We start from the raw sequence: 16,736 nt of genomic DNA, 5'->3' as shown, positions 1-16,736 counted from the left end.
CCGCCTTGAGAAATGCAAATGTATACCCGGCGTCAAGCCACATCCGATCTTTCATGCGTCCACCTGCCGATGCGGCTCATCGGCCCCCGATAAACGTCGGCCCACCACCACTCTCATCCCCGACCGGTACACACAGCGAAAACAACCCCCTCCGATCCGTCCGCCGCCGCCGCCTGGCTTTCTACCCCTTCCTTCCCGTACCGTGGCCGTCGGACCACTGGCAATCCCCGCGGGGTGAAGCACACGGTTCTGCCGCGCGCGCGGCCGGATCCAGTCGCAGTTCGAACCTCGAGGAGATCCGAGCGTGCGTGAGCACCCGTCCCGTAATCCTGGACCACGTAAACGGACGCCTCGGAGGATCGTGCCGGGATCTTCTGGCATGCGATCAGGAGCATGCAGGTAGGCATCCCGCCGTCGGCGCGCCGAAAGCTCCGTACCCCCGAGTGGACACGTAAACTCACGCGCGCGCGTCCGTTGAGCCCTTTTCCAATTTTTTTTTTTTTATTCATTTCAAAATGATCATGATTTACAAAAGATGATTTTTGAAGATGGTATGTATATATGAATGAGGCAGATATGAGTTTCTTTCGATCCAGTCTATAATTAAGCGCGACTGATGGGAGTGATCTGCTTTCTGTGTGATCGATAAATTATTTCGTGAAGTTGTCACAGTAATATTCCACTGGATTGGTCGGTGCATTAATTGATTTCAGTGTCAATCAAGTAAAAGCGTTAATTATTTGACAATCCGTCGCGTCTCTTAGGCAACTCGGCAAGAAGCATACAGGTGGGTCGGGGAGAATGTCCTAAGAGCGATCGGTAAACCGTTGCTATTGCAACGCAAACATTTGGGATCACGGGAAGACGGAACAATGACAGTTATCTATTGTTAAAATAAACTGAACACTTTTATATATTTCCCAACAAACTAATCTAACTGTATATTTCACATATTTGTATCGTTAATTTTTTTCACAATATAGGAAATGTGTGTTTCGCGAAATGAAATTTACTTCACTATTTCGTTTCCCTGTACTTTCTATCGTTTCTGTATGTTCCTGGAATATATTTTACAAATTAGATTACAACGGGATGGCTGTTATGAAAACTTGTTGAATTCAGTTTACGAGCGGCTTGCCGCACTAAACAACCAAAGAAATTCGAAATTCGTTGATGTAACACACACACACACACACTTACCGAATGACTTTATATGAGAAATCTTTTTTGTCGTACCTTTTTACTATATTTTACTTTTTTAATAGCTTTCTTGTCGAGTTTTTTATTCTTCCTCTTTTAAAACTGTCAGCCAACAGGCCGAATAAAAAGAAATTATAAAATACATCGCAAAATTATTTAATAATTTATTACAAAGCGAAATACTCATTCCTTCCGCGTATATAATATTTTATATACACTGAATAAAAAGAAATTGTAAAATACATCGCAAAATTATTCAATAATTTATTACAAAGCGAAGTACTTATTCCTTCCGCGTATATAATATTTTATAAAATATCTAAGTGAAGAAGATTTAACCCTGTTGTGATAAATAAATCACTAGGTAAGATCAGTCTGTCGGAAACTCGCGAGATTGCGAGATCATAAGTTTACTGTTCGGAAACTTTTTCGTATGCAATAAACGTGCGCGAAAAGTGTCGGAAAGTATAATGGCTCCGGACAAGAGTCTTTTCATTTAGTCGAGACAGGCAGCGTGCCAGGAAAACGATCTCCGCGCCTTTTTTCTTGCCTCCATCGACCGCCACTGCGTGCCAAGGCCAAACAGGAAGAGATCTTACAGTCATGGTCACGAACAAGTCGTATCTCTCGTTATGCAGTTATGCGAATCGGTATATATGGCGATCCTGATATTATTAACGGCCCTCCCGATCGCATTTCCAATCGATTAGCCATCCTCGTAATTCACATAATGACCTTTCGGGCCTTAAGAGGAATCACAAAGGAGTTACGTTAAAATTTTATTAAGCTCCCTCCACGTAGAAACGTTCGATCGAACAAACAATGCAAAGTACGTGATCCCTAATTAATAAACTCGTCCAGGGAAACTAACGCACGTACACGAAAGCGCGCGATGTTTCCCGACGAGATAAAACACAGACCGCAAACGTTACATCAATTTTGCAAGGACTATGCCATAAATTATTGGGGAACGAGAGTTTCGGCTCGTGGCGCACGGCATACCTTTCATCGCCCGCGGCTCGCGCGGCCCCGCTAAATAGATTCCGCGATTAAATATATTCGGGGAAAATATGTGCATTACGAGATTTGCGCCGCGTAGTTCCCCGGGGTTACAAAGTCACGACACAATTTGCTTAAACTTCCCTGCGAGGTGCAGCCGCTTTGGCCCGAGGGCGATTCGAGAGGCTCCGTAACTCGCCTCTGTTTGCAAGAATTGTTTAAACGTTAAAATTCACGAGCTCCCTCAGGCGCGTTGCGGTTATTCAGACGGGATCGAGCGACGTAAGATCTCCTTCTGCCAACCTCTCTTCTGACTACTCCTCGTCGATTCCGAATTAATTGAAGTCGGAGATGAAAGGAAGTGTTTCCCCGAGACACACTCTCGTAGAGCGATTCCTCGCCCGCGTGGTTTTCCACTGGTCAATTTGGAGCGCCGCCAAGTTCGCATCTCGCAGCATCCATTTGGCGGAAGTGTCTTTGGCGGGGGGGGGGGGAAAGGGGCGAGAAGCGTTTACACATCTGGCACGCAAATTGCGTTCGAGCATGTCGGAATGCAAAATAACGTCGCTCGATATTTTGCGCCGCCGCTTGTTTCTCGTGGCTCGAATCGAGCGAGAGATCGCGATTGTCACGAGCGATGCGAAGGCTGAAAGCCGTTTTTCCATCCTTCGAGAAGAAAAATGGAGAAAGAACGAAACGGACGCGATCTTTTCTTTTCCGGATCAGTTAACCGTTTTTACCGCCTGGCAACGCTGATCTCTGCTATCGACGAGAATCGGCGAGAAAGAAGCCGCGAGTGAGGAATTAACTTTTTTTTTCTACTACGGCGGAAACGAGTTCGCACTTCAAGAAAAGACTTTGCATTATCGATTCGAGCAACACACACCGTGCATTCCCCTCTCTACGTTTTTGCGTGACACGAAATCATTCCGCGAGGCGGTAAAAAAAAATATGTCTGATGGGGTTTTGCTTACTTGCAAACATTAAGGAATTGCGTGAGTAAAGGAATTAATCAAGGGGAGGAAAAATGCGGACGACACCGGACGAGCATGCGACACATTTTTCATATTTTCGTTCCGTTTACGACCGTTTGTTTTTTTTTTCTTGTTGCTCACCGACGAAGCGGTAATTACAAGCCTCGCGTTTCGTTTCTATTTCTCGACGATATACGATATATTTCGGGTACGACCCTCTACGTCGACCCTCTACACTTCCGCGCTCACGCACTATCGATCTGTTTCGCACTCCTATTTGACCCAAGTCTTGGCTCTACTGCCCGAAAAGCTCAAAGCCATTTTTCTTATTTGGTAAAGAAAAAAAAACACCCAAAATAAAATTGTCTCTTATATTCGCGGAAGTATTTCGCGGAAACCGATTAGGAATTGAAAAGGGATGGAAAGGAGAGGGGTGGGTAGGCACAGGGTTTCGAATTTCGGGACATGTTCTGCGCGTTTTTTCAGTGACCACACTTCCTCTCGCTCGCGCTTTATCGATCCCATTTCGCATTGCCTCGCACCGCCTGTCGCCTTTTTCTCGACGCTTTTTTGTACAGCGGCACGACCTTTGCAAGCTCGCCGCACCGGAAACCAGCGAGCTGTCGTTTATCCCCCGACTGTGGCCTGCCGGCGTGGACGCGCACCGTCCACCACCGGCGTGAGTGCGATTCTCGCGCGGCGAGACGTGCGAGACATTTTGAACTTTAGACCGTGTATTATTATTAACCATCCGTCGTCCGGACAACACGTCGTCGCGCAGGTTTAATAAAAATCAAGATCGCTCGATCGACGAGTAGAAAGAGAGAGAGAGAGAGAGAGAGAGGAGAGAGAGAGAGAGAGAGAGAGAGAGAGAGAGCACTTGCGAATAGGCTCCAGCGCGAAAAGGCCGAAGGTGAGACACGAGCAAAAGGGTAGGAATAATAATTCATTGAAGTTATGAAAAGATGACAGTTCAGATTGCGCTTTACCTTTTATTTTGGTGAGCAAAAGCGATAGCGCCGGTTCTTCAATCCTGATTCGTAATCAAAATAGCACAGAGCGTACACGTAAAATTGAACGGGACGGTGGAATATGATGACCGATCCATCGGGTGAAAAATAGATGGACCACATTTCGTAATTCCAACATTTTCTTTTTTTCTACGCGCGCACAATGTCATTAAAAAAAATAGAGCTTCAACCAGGTTGTATCTATAAAAAGATTACATTAGCAAAATATATTCGCAGATTGAAGCGGTAGATTTCGAAAGAATAGAAAGCCTGTTATTCTTGGATACTTTTAATGGTCGGGGACAATATTATCGGGAAAAATTTATATTCTCCTTTAATATCTAAATTTTTCAATAACATGGACTTATTTAAAAAGAATAATAGTTTATTTATAAGAGAGCGCTCTCTCCCTTCCTGTAAGTAAAGAATGCTGTAGCGTCTTGCTCATGAATAGATTTACTTAAAAAAAAAAGTTACTTTTGACAATTTCTAACATGACAAGTTAATTACGATATTAGTAGAAAATCTATTGATTTGATTTAAAAATGATGGTACTTTTTGAACTTTTAGCTATAATAAGTCATATTCTACGAAAATTAATATCACCGATATGACGTCAAAGATATTCTGTGCGATTATAAACGAATGAACAATATAAGCGAGCACGTGCATGATATTTCGTGACAAATATCGTGCTGAAAATAGCGTATCGCGCGGAAGTTTCAATTTATCACTATTTTGCAATAACAATCTGTGCTCTATATATACGATAACATGAGAGATTGACGTTTCAATCGCGTCAGGTGCTCCGCGGTGCTCGTCTACCTCAATAAACAAGTACGCGCGAGAAATTATCTCTTGCGTTACTTTTATTACGCTTTTTAAACGTCATTAGGATGGAAGTAAAGCTCGCGGCAATGAAACAGCCGAGTATCGCATCGATTAATCTGCTCTTGAAACGCGACCGTGGCTAAAAATATTTCTTTTCAATATTTCACATGCTAATATCCAGCCGTAAAGGACCGGCCTTTAATGTGGCGCGAACGCAGAAAATGTTTGTCTCGTGCCACGACGGCATTACGAAGTTTCTTAGCGGCGATATTTATTATCGAGATCCATCGAGTGACTAAAAGTCGCAAGGTGTTCTCGCACGTGCCGCGTGATATTTTCAAGTCGATACAATTCCAAGTGCATGCCGCACCACAACAAACTAAAGCACAATTGAAATCGAGAGAAGGCCAACGAACGGTCGTACCAGGATCTTAATAATCTTTCTTATGCGATTTTATGTACAATTTCTATTTATTCTATGCAAAACTAAATCTTTACAAAATCTGATTTATACGAAGTGCAATTGTATTTGTCTTACATTTAAGATTTTTTACTTTCTAAATCAAAATCAGTGTATTATTATTAAGAAACAGTGAATAATCACAATCATAAATATATATGCATTTAGAAATGCACCGGCAAGATTTTATTGGTTCCAATTTATAGAAAGCAATGTTCTACTCTAATAACTAATTCCAAAGTGCATTTTAATTTGACGTATCTTCAGGCAAATTTGATAGAAAAGAAAGAGATAAAATTTCTTAAATGAAAAGAAAATTGAGAATTTATGATGAAATCATAAAACGATCAAAGCAGAAGCCACTGAGAGAGCTGGGTTTGTGCCTCAATACCGGGGTATCAACGAACAACGTTGTCGTCGCCGAAGTTTGCAACGAGACTCGCGGGGGACTTCCCCTTCTTCAAGTATGGCCCAGCGATTCGCCCAGAGCCGATGCCGACGGACAGGCCCAGGCTTTTGTGTTCCCGGACGTGCAGGAAAGTGTCAACGACAGCGGCATCGAGTCCATCCAGGTACGACTTTTATACGATATCATTTTCTTTTATCAAATCTCCAAACACGCGTCAATAAAATCAATACTCTTCAACTGTATTTGTGTGAATCGAACAAACATAAGCGTTCACTTGTCATTGCACCGCCATAAATTCCGTCGAAGATGGACCTCGAACGTTCTAACGCGAAAATATTCAAAATCCTTTCCATGTAGGAAAAGAGTAGACATAGAAAAAGATCGCCAATACCTCACTTTGAGTTATATTTATGGAAAGTATGATTAAGAGATAGAGAGTAATATTGGTAATATGTTATAGTTTAATGAAAATATTAAATTGCAAATTTAATGATAAGATAATTATTTTTAGCATATAGAGCAAGTATGAAATATTGTATTAGGTATTATAATTAATTAAATTATTAAAGTTTAATTAAGATTTATAAAGATAATTATTTATTAAGCTTTGAAGGCTTTTTATATATAACTCAATCTTAAATTATAAATAAGGTAAAAGAGAGAAATAGGCTTAAATATAAGAATAGATAAATTTGGTAATATAATAGTGGATTATTGTAATGGAGTATTTTTGATTTGAATTTAAATATAAATATTGAATAAATTAATATATTTGTATAAATGAATAGTATGAGTAAAGATCTTAATATTAGAATGATAAATATTATAAAGTAGTTAGAATAAACTTAAACAAGAACTAAAAGTAAAAAACATAAACTAGAAAGTGTTTTCTATCATATAGATAGAAATGATAGAATTGATAATATTGATAGAACTGATATAGATGATATTTTCAAAAAATAAAAGAGTGCCGTTTTAATCCTTTTATTGCCGAATTAGTTTTTCAGCAGATTGTCTTGAAAACTGTATACTCACGTTTTCTTTTTGAGTCACTAATTCCAAATCTAAATTCAGATTTTGCCAATTTAATGGGGCGGATCTAATATTGTCACCATCAACTAGTAAATTAGTGAAAATCTGGATATTTTTGTAATAAATCCATTTTTAAGGTTCTGTTACAGATCTAAAATTGAATAAATATGAATAATATCAAAATTTAAAATGGCAAATACAATATAGCTGTATACATGTGGTATATTTTCAGCAACAATCAATATTCATGAATTTTTGTTTCAGAACCGATACATTTAAGCGAAATATCACAAAAAATTATTGATATGGTAAATTTTATGTAAAATACGATTATATTTTTCTAAACTTAAATTTGTCAGTTTTTAATATTTCCATCGACTATGTTGGATCCGCCATTTTTCTGTTTTGATCTCAGAGTAATCAGCGACTCCAAAAACTCTTTATCCCCGAAAATAGTCAAAGTCTATGTAAAATTATGAGAAATCAATTTTTTTAAAGCAATTTTTTAACGTTTAAATTGTTATAAACAATTATTAATGGACAATTGGATGCAATAAACTTTAAAAACATGTAAACTAAGTATTTCTGTACCGGAAAAGTCAAACATTATCATTAGTATCTCAAAACAATAGTTTTTATGATACAAAAAGGAAATAAAAGTAAATAGAAAATATAGGGGAAAGAAAGATAAGATGACGATCTTAAGGCTTGTCGATTTTTCCATCTTTCTGTAATGATGTAAAAATAACAATCTATTTTTTTTTTTTAGCTTTTCACTAAAGCCTTTTGTACTATAAACATTAAAACCTGTTAAATAAATAATAGTAGCATTATTAATATAACATATTGTTAATAAATAAAAAAATTGGTGTTTATATAGATAAACAATAGTTAATTTGACTCTTATCGCTACTGAAAGTCATCTTACCTGGGCTTACATAGGGGGGGGGGGGTAAAATAATGAAACTGACATGTTCTTAGAAAATCAAAATTTCTTAACTTTATATTTTAAAAATAACGAAATTAATAAATTACATATGATAAAACTTACTTACAGATTATCAGTATAACCAGTATCACAAATTATAACCAAATTTGCGTAACATTAACGCAATTACCTTCATTGCAGAACATAATTTGCAAGTAAAAATGCGTCATCTAGCGTCATCCATCATCTTACCTGCTATCATAGTTATTTTTCACTTATTTAATAAAAATGTTACACTGCGAGAAATAAAAAATATAAATGCATTAGTATGTGCGTTTTTAACTATACTATATTATGATTTAATTTAAAAACCGAAATTTACTATAATTACATCATTCCCTATAAACAAGTGCCAAAAAGTTATGCTTGGGTTACGCATGGGTAACCTAAAACACATTTCTTATTATATTATCCACTTTGTAGGCCGATTGAAACCAAACAACAACAGATAATCTACTATTATCTAAAGCCTTTAATAACTTCAACATCCGGTCGATATCTGTTATTCGTTTAGAAAAATTAGCCATTCGTCATCTTACCTCCCCCCCCCCCTTTTCCCTACTTTCAATTAGTAATAAAAGGATTAAGATACTAGGGCCCGTATTCTACCAACGTAGATCAACTTTAATCTCGGTTTAATCTACTTGTTATCTCATTCTAGTTCCAAAAATTAGAAAAAGATAAAGGTAAGTTAATCCGAGATTAAAGTTAATCTATGTTGGTAGAAATGGTCTTATGTCGGTTTTGGTAACTGTCTTGTAATATTTTTATTAAGACTTTCTCTCGTGCGAATCAATTCGCGCCTTATCATCGTGAGAACAAAGTAACTTTTATGAAATGCGTTTTACAGGCGTCGCCGTCACCATGCGGTATCACCTGCAACAGCCCGGCGATGACGCCGCAGCAATCGCGCCGCGCCAGCCTGCTGCATCCGGATCACGCGCGGCTGCAGCTGCATTACCTTCATCACAACCACCATAACGCGGGAGCGAAAAGTCCGCCGTCGCCGGACAGAACGTCCATAGACGAGGACCACGAGGACCGGCCCGTGCCGCCGAGTCCCTCCAGTTCGACTACCAGCAGCCTGCGATCAATGCCGAGCTCGGCGATCGTGTCGATGCACTCGCAGGACAGAAGACGCAGCAGCAGGTAATTGATTTGACTCTCGATTCAATACATCTTCAGCCGATGACTCGTTTCCCTAACTTTCTCTATTGTTTTATTTTGATTTATTTCAATTTTTTTAATGACGATACATAAAATAAAGAAAGCAAATTTATAAATTTTTGATAAATTTATCTACATTATTAAAATAAACAAAGCGGATGACAATAATGAATAAATCAACCTCATGTTTGCGAGACATAGGAATGTTAAAACGCTATAAAATAAACAAAAACAAAGGATATTAAGGTAAAAACAAAAAATATTTAACATAATAATTAAGCAATATAATGTTTCAATTACGGAATTATGATCGGCTAACGAAATTGGTAGAATGTTAAAAATGAATATTAAGAGGATGCTAAACTGCCCGTCAAACTTGATTGAGGTCAATAACGTAGAGTCGTTCGTTCATTTTTGTTCATAAAAATTTTTGGTTTAAAATACAAATTATGTAGCTTTACGTACAAATGAATAGCGTACCTCAGTTCAAAATAGATTGAGGAATAAGACTATATTCGTCAAATTACGATTAGAAGCCATAAAAAAAAGTTATTTGTGTGATCAAATTGTATTTATCTAAACGTTTTCATTACAGATTTTTGAAAATTTGATCTTACAAAAAACTTTTTCTGCGGGTTTTAATCGTAATTTGACGAATATATTCTTATTCTTTAATCTATTCTGAAGTGAGGGATGCCATTTATTTGTACGTATAAGCTACATAATTTGTATATTTTGAAGCAAATATTTTTATAAACAAGGATAAACGAATGACTCTACATTATCGACTTCGATCAAATTTGACGGGCAGTTTAGCATTCTCTTAATGAGTATTAAGAAAAAAGAGCAAATAGAAAATTCAAAATGAAATTAATGAATAAATAATAAAATTAAAAAGTAGAAGTGATAAACTTTGCTCAACATTGTAATCATAATAAATGAGCGAAGTTAGTAATGCTGAACAACAGGGAACTGTCATTGTGGATGGAATTTCGAGGTAGTTTGCGACAAGTTTGACAAGTATTATTACAAGAAATATCGTCATCCCCCCTTTTCGCATCGGTGAAGTATCCATTTTCCGACCTTATCCTTGGCCGCGTATGCGCGCTACGAGCAAGGTCCCAGAGGTCCCTACGGCGGGAGTAATTTATTGCGGGGTACGCGTTCGATGTCGCATTCGGTCTTGACTCGCGTCAAGGAACGACCTTGACACGATGCAAATATACGGAAGGTACGTCAACGACGTACGTATCGGCGTTACGATTGTATACGTGTGTACGCGCGCGGCGGCCTCGCGTACGTAGTTCACACTTGCACGGGTTCTTGCCGCAAACGCCAAGTGGCACTTCCTAATTGTAAGACGAGGACCTCGAGAAAATCGCGCTTTTCTTCCTCGATCTTGAGATCTCGACCGCGCCCCAATTTCATTCTTTTTTTCGCTCGTCGCAATCCCTCAATCTCGCGAGCAAACACGCAGAATCTCGCGCGAGGTCGGGACATTGGATCGTCTCGATAGAAGCCTTTCATGCTTTTTCCATCGTCGCACCCTCGCGTCTTTATTTCTAAGCAAGAATTCACGCAAAAATTGCTCCATTCGTCATCAACGTTTGTTAGAAAACAGTAGCAACTTGTATGATATAATTTAGTTTCAAATAAAATTAATAATTAGAGCAGATAATACTAATTATAGTAAATATATAAAAACATAATAGCCAACAAAATTTTTTTTAACCAAAAAGTGAAATTAACCTCTTGTCGCCAGTAATTAAAACTAGGAGTAAATAATTTTTTTGTTGATTTTTTAGGTTTTTTAAAACAAGACTAGATACTTTTACAGATATTGCACCAAGAATATCCTGATTCGTGTACTATAATAGAGGAAACGGTAGTATAATGGCCACCTCGTATCTCTCTGTTATTAGCTGACGGATTCTAGTAATTACTTATGGAATTTGTTCAGCAGCCTGCCGTTATGAAGTAACGCTAATATGACAATATATACGCAATAGTCAACGTTTGTTACATTTTTAGTTTCGAGCATTTCGAAACTTTTTTAAAGTCCATTTTAATTACACATACTTCCTCATTTTTTTATACTTAAACATATTATTACACAAAATGTAAATACTCTTGAGTATGTGTTTTTTGTTAATTAACTTTTTATTCGGTTACACATTTTGAATTATACAAAGTTAAACAATGACATAGAATTTCGTTAATACAGTCACCTAAGCGTTTTAGTAATATGGTCACTTTTGATCGTCTTTATATCAAAAAAATTCCTTGATAAATCGATTATCATTCTACTGTTAACGAATAATTAGTGACATGTCTAAATTATTATCGTGACAGAAGGAAGAGATTACGTATGAACCTAAAAATCCCACGGAAAGAATTTTCTCTTAAAATTTACCCTCAAAATCTAATAATTGTGGGATAATGTGTGACCTCGAGAAATTTTACTATACCCCTTTTAATAAAATTTATTATACTTTTAGTAAATTTTACTAAACAGTAGAGTGAAATTCCTCGAGGTCATATATTTTAACTCTCTGCCTACACACCTTATTTTCTCCCGATTTCTACACACAGGGGTTACGCTAATTCCAAAATTTCGTTGACTTATATCTCCAAATGTATTTTAATCGAAAGGAAAAATCTCAGAATTATGATGGTCTTGGCTGAAAAGTCGAAGATATTAAAAGAAAAAGAGATTTTTTGAAAAGAATGAAAAAGGAACAAAAAATTTTTGTAAAAATTTGCCTTTTTTTTCAAACGCCCGTATTTATTAGAAAAAAAAATAGATAAAGTAATTAAAATGGTGATCAATGGAAAAGGGAAGAGTTGTACTTTAAGAATCTATCGTCAGTTTTTTTATTCTCTTCAAAAAATTTATTTCGTAATGTGAATTTAGTAAAAAATGAATGCAGTTTAAACACAATAGTAAAAGAAAAAAAGTAATATTCATTTCAAAAACATAATTATTAATAAATTTTATAAGATATAAATGGATAGCCATGTTACCACCTTCGCTTCTATAATTAAATAATCTATAGTAATTAAATAAAACGATTAATTAAGTAGAACAAATGTAAATTACAGCGAGTAGCGTATGTAATAAACAAATGCCTTTCCACAATTCTCTCTTTATTAGCAGATACAGCATGTTCGATGCTCTGGATTTGGAATACGCCCTACTGAGGGCCGCGGCTCGCGGTTCCGTGGGCCCGTACTCCCTGTCGGAGTCCCTCCACAAGCTGACCTTCACCCAGAGCCTGGCCTTTCCCGCCTTGGCGCGCGGTCTTGCCGCCAAGCAGAGCGTCCCGAGCGGAAGATCCCAGCAGCCCACGGAGAGCGGGCTGAACGCCTTCGCCAAAGTGGTGACCGCGATGGTGCTGATGCTGGTGAGCGTGCTGGTGTTTGGTGTGGTCTACAAGTTCGCCAAGACGTGAGGTTGGCTGCTGACACCCGGCCGGTATCCTGGATCGACACAGGATAACAATCGTTTGGGTGTCGGCGGTGTCTTCAGCGGTAACGTCTAATGAGGCCTGAGGAAGGGTCTAAGTCTCAACTCGCTTCCCGTGCGAAAAAAAAAGAATTGAGAAGTAATGAAGGTGACGGAGGATCTGGAATGACGTTTCGACTGTGTACTACGTTCGTCGGTCCTTCGGTGGCGGTGTGTGAATGGGAAGATGAATGAAAAGATGGTGACGACTCTAGATAAACACAGACTCATTCTAGACGCAATCAGTTGAGTTGTAAAAAGATTTTATACCTGTTGTCTTTGTCGCGTAACGATGTGTGTATTTAAGTACTTAATCTAAAGTTTTAGTGAAAAAAAGACGACGCTGCCATAAGAAGCAACGCGAAATTAATAATAATGGAATCATAATAATAACGTCATACAAGTTGTACGGCGACCTGTAAAATTGACGTGAAATGTGCGAATCAAGTTATATAGACGTATATGCGTAATTACATATTGCGAATGTGCATGAATAGTACCAAAAAGTTTCGGTAAAATGGAAGTGTCATGTAGTCTAAGAAGGATTGCATATTTACTACGAGTCTAGCCGGTTGATTTTCTTAAGAAAATAGTTGTACGTGGGAATTAACTAAGACAGGGATTTCCACATTTGGAGGGCATACAATCAGAGATATTTCGATAACGAATACAAAGGACGATAAGTAAAACAAAAGGGTTTTGACTTAAGAAGTAGTAACGTAAGTTATACGTGTAACCATGCGTTTCTTATATTTTGTGTCGAAGCTTCTTCAGATTCTGATAACGATCCTCTAATGTTCAATGTAATATAATACAAAAAGTAGCACAATAGAATTCCAGACAAAGGTCTGTCTTAAAGAAATCAAATTGCACCTCTAAATGATATCTCTATGGCGGTGCGAAAGTCCATTATTTTGACATTTTTAAAACTTTACAATATATAATATGTAGTTCTATATCCACATCTCAGGTGAGACATGAGATTTATTAAATAAGAACATTTTTTTAATCATATTATATAGATTTAACATTTTTGAAGTATTTTGTTTTCAAGTTTCTTTGGTTTTTAGTGAAAAAGTTATAAATTACTATAATTACAAATTGAAAAATTGACAAAAATCCTCACTAATCGAATTGCTATTGAAAATGATTCCTTTAACGCAAATTCTAATCACCAAGTGAATAGCACCGTATCCAGTGATCCGAGATAGACGTATAAAAATTTCATAACTTATGTATACACTTTTTAAGGATGTATCGGACATACAATCTTAGACAAAAGTGCACGAAACTGTCTAACGCATAGTAAATCTAGATGTAAGAAACTTGAACGATAGTTGGAGTCTTATTTTTACTCTTACAAAGGTATTTTTCACGTATTTGAGATTTTTTTCACTTATGAGTTTAAACTTTTGACAGTGAAAATGCACAATTATCTCAAGTTATATTTTATTTCTTTAAAACGGTGTAGTGAAAACAATTGAAACTTAGCAGATATTTTCATCTATTTATATACTACATGTATAAAAAAGTTCAAAACACTGGTACTATTTCTTCTATATTTTTTTAGCTGTTTTATCATGATTTTACATCCTTTTCTATCTTATGGAAAAAGACAATCTTGATGGATGAAACAGCTAAAAAAATATAGAAGAAATAGTACTACATAATGTTTTGAACTTTTTTGTACATTTAGTACATGAATAGATGAAAATATCTGCTAAGTTTCAATTGTTTTCACTACACCGTTTTAAAGAAATAAAATATAACTTGAGATAATTGTGCATTTTCACTGTCAAAAGTTTAAACTCATAAGTGAAAAAAATCCCAAATACGTGAAAAATACCTTTGTAAGAGTAAAAATAAGACTCCAACTATCGTTCAAGTTTCTTACATCTAGATTTACTATGCGTTAGACAGTTTCGTGCACTTTTGTCTAAGATTGTATGTCCGATACATCCTTAAGTCAAATCGGATCGTTTTACTTATCGTCTTTTATGTTATGTTTAAACTGGGGGTATCGCCGAAGAAAACGTTTCCGCGTCGTTTTTCACGGTACTTTAAAAGCTACGGAAGAAACCCATTAAAATATTCTTCAGCGAGTTTTTACGGCACCGCAGACAGGCGGTAACTGGGACGGGCTTGGGTCAATATAAACCGGATTGCAGCTGTATGTACGACGAGGACAGGACTATTGTCGTTCGAGCCATCCGTTGAATTGTCTATGCGAATTGTCTATTCTGCGCTGAAACGATCGAGTGGGACGCGCTTTGTGCAATTGAGCGCTCGCTCGAAACTTCAATTGTCGTTTTAATCGCAATTCAAACGCAGACTCCCGCCGAGATGGAGATCGGGATCAAACGACCGCGAGTTAAACAATCGTCACATTTTTGGGATTACCGATCTCCAAGTTTTTACTAAGACGACAAAAATCTTCCCTAGGTAAATATTCTCAGCGTTTTTTCTTTTCTTTTCTTTCGAACGTTAAACGTTCCCTCTGGACAGATGCCGTATGTAATCTGAAATATGTAATCAGAGCCTCGATTGAGATGCGCGAATGCAATCTGTTCAAGACATCACGAAAAGACCGTACTAGAATTCATTTAGTCGTTTAATTAAATCGTTTAACGTAAATACTGAAATCCTCTGGCCAATCTACATTGCTTTGCAGTGCCTTGTCCGCGAGCAGAATCGCCATCTCACACGGACGTAGCATGCGAGCGCATAATTTCGCGAATACTTTTGAGTACCTCTAACGACTGTCCAAGTGCTTTACACAATTTCTATCCGTGACAATCGGCCGGGAAACGCTCGTTCCCGGCAAATTAAATTATAGTGTTAAAAACGCGACTCGGTGAAATTCCGGCCGGAGGTTGAAACACACCGCGGTAAACTGAGCAGCTTCCGACGATGCAAAATTAATCCGAAAGCAAGTTTATTATCTATGCTTTGCCTCAGACACGGTCGAGGCTTGAAATCGAATCGAAATCCGATGCGACACTGAATAGTTTTCATTCCATTAGCCAGCCGATCGACGTTAAGGCTACCGCGTATTTTTATAAAAATCTCATATCGATCGTTACGTCAGTAAATAAAAATAAACTCGACTTGCTTGTTATATACGTCTCATTAAAGAATTTTCTAAAGGGTACAGTTTATTTTTGCCAGATCCTAAAATCGGTTTCGATTCCGTTTCAAGCATGCGAAAGCTCAAACGGGCATCCTTGAGCTTGTTTCGTACAGCCTAGAGTCGTTTGTTTTATATATATAATAATAAAATATATGAATATACACACCTATAATTATATATATATATATATATACTGTATATATTTATGGTCGTTACAGAGGCGTATCTTCTTTACTTTGATGTTATGCTCTCTGTACGAAGCAACGAAATTTCTAAAAATAACTCAAGACGCGTCACGATATAGCGGAACTACCGCTCTCTACTTTTTTTAACTATTGCATTGTACGATGTATACATATATATATGTAACGCTCACGTGTTGCACTACGATATATGTAAGGAACAATTTTTCCTTCTTTACCTCCCTTATTATGCGATACGCAACGGACTCGAAGTGAATCGCGCGATGATTTTCGCGTTTGTTAAACAAAACCAAAAAAAAAGTTCTCTCACATCACATTCCAATTCACAATTCTACGAGATGTATACTGTCCCGAAATCTGCCAATGAAGAAATTCTTCGGAGAAATCGCATTTCTCTCGCACTAGAATTTATACGTTAATGGTGAAAAAAACTTTTTTCAATTCCTATTCTCCGCAACTTTTCTACCTTTTTAATCTGCATTTTGCAACACAATAGATACATATGAAATAATTCCACAATGATAAAATATCATATTTTTAAATGTTTGTTAAAGAGAAGATAAAGAAAGCCGGTTTTTTTTTTCAGCTGCACATTCGGTATTCAGACAAGTGTAAATCATATTCACTGACAATGAGAGGAGAAAAAAAATATAGGAGAGAGATAAAAAGGTCATCTGAAAAAAACTGACCCAAATTATTCTGCGGTTTTTTCATCGATAATGTCGTCGACTCGTGCAGCGATAATAAAGTTAATAAACGGGAAAATTGGAATATTTTAATTTTACAAAGTTTATCTTCTCTCAGTGTCTGGATAAACGCTGTAATTAA

General features: G+C 37.2%; 1 protein-coding gene across 3 annotated transcripts; it reads left to right on the top strand.

Moving 5' to 3' along the window:
- Positions 1-240: 240 nt before the first annotated feature.
- On the top strand, positions 241-12,908 carry LOC105838605. Of its 3 annotated transcripts, none has more exons than XM_012684292.3 (4): positions 241-399; positions 5,828-6,046; positions 8,754-9,052; positions 12,228-12,908. In XM_012684292.3, the coding sequence occupies exons 1-4, from the start codon at positions 394-396 to the stop codon at positions 12,520-12,522; spliced, it is 819 nt and encodes a 272-aa protein (XP_012539746.1). In that variant the 5' UTR covers positions 241-393; the 3' UTR covers positions 12,523-12,908. The 3 variants fall into 3 exon arrangements, with proteins under 3 accessions (XP_012539746.1, XP_012539744.1, XP_012539745.1); XM_012684290.3 differs by having other exon boundaries at positions 12,225-12,908; XM_012684291.3 differs by having other exon boundaries at positions 242-399; positions 5,831-6,046; positions 12,225-12,908.
- The last annotated feature ends 3,828 nt before the right edge of the window (positions 12,909-16,736 follow it).

This window comes from Monomorium pharaonis, chromosome 9 (genome assembly GCF_013373865.1).
Source record: "Monomorium pharaonis isolate MP-MQ-018 chromosome 9, ASM1337386v2, whole genome shotgun sequence".
In the NCBI taxonomy this organism is placed as follows: Eukaryota; Metazoa; Arthropoda; class Insecta; order Hymenoptera; family Formicidae; genus Monomorium; species Monomorium pharaonis.
This window is presented reverse-complemented; position numbering and strand designations above follow the sequence as displayed.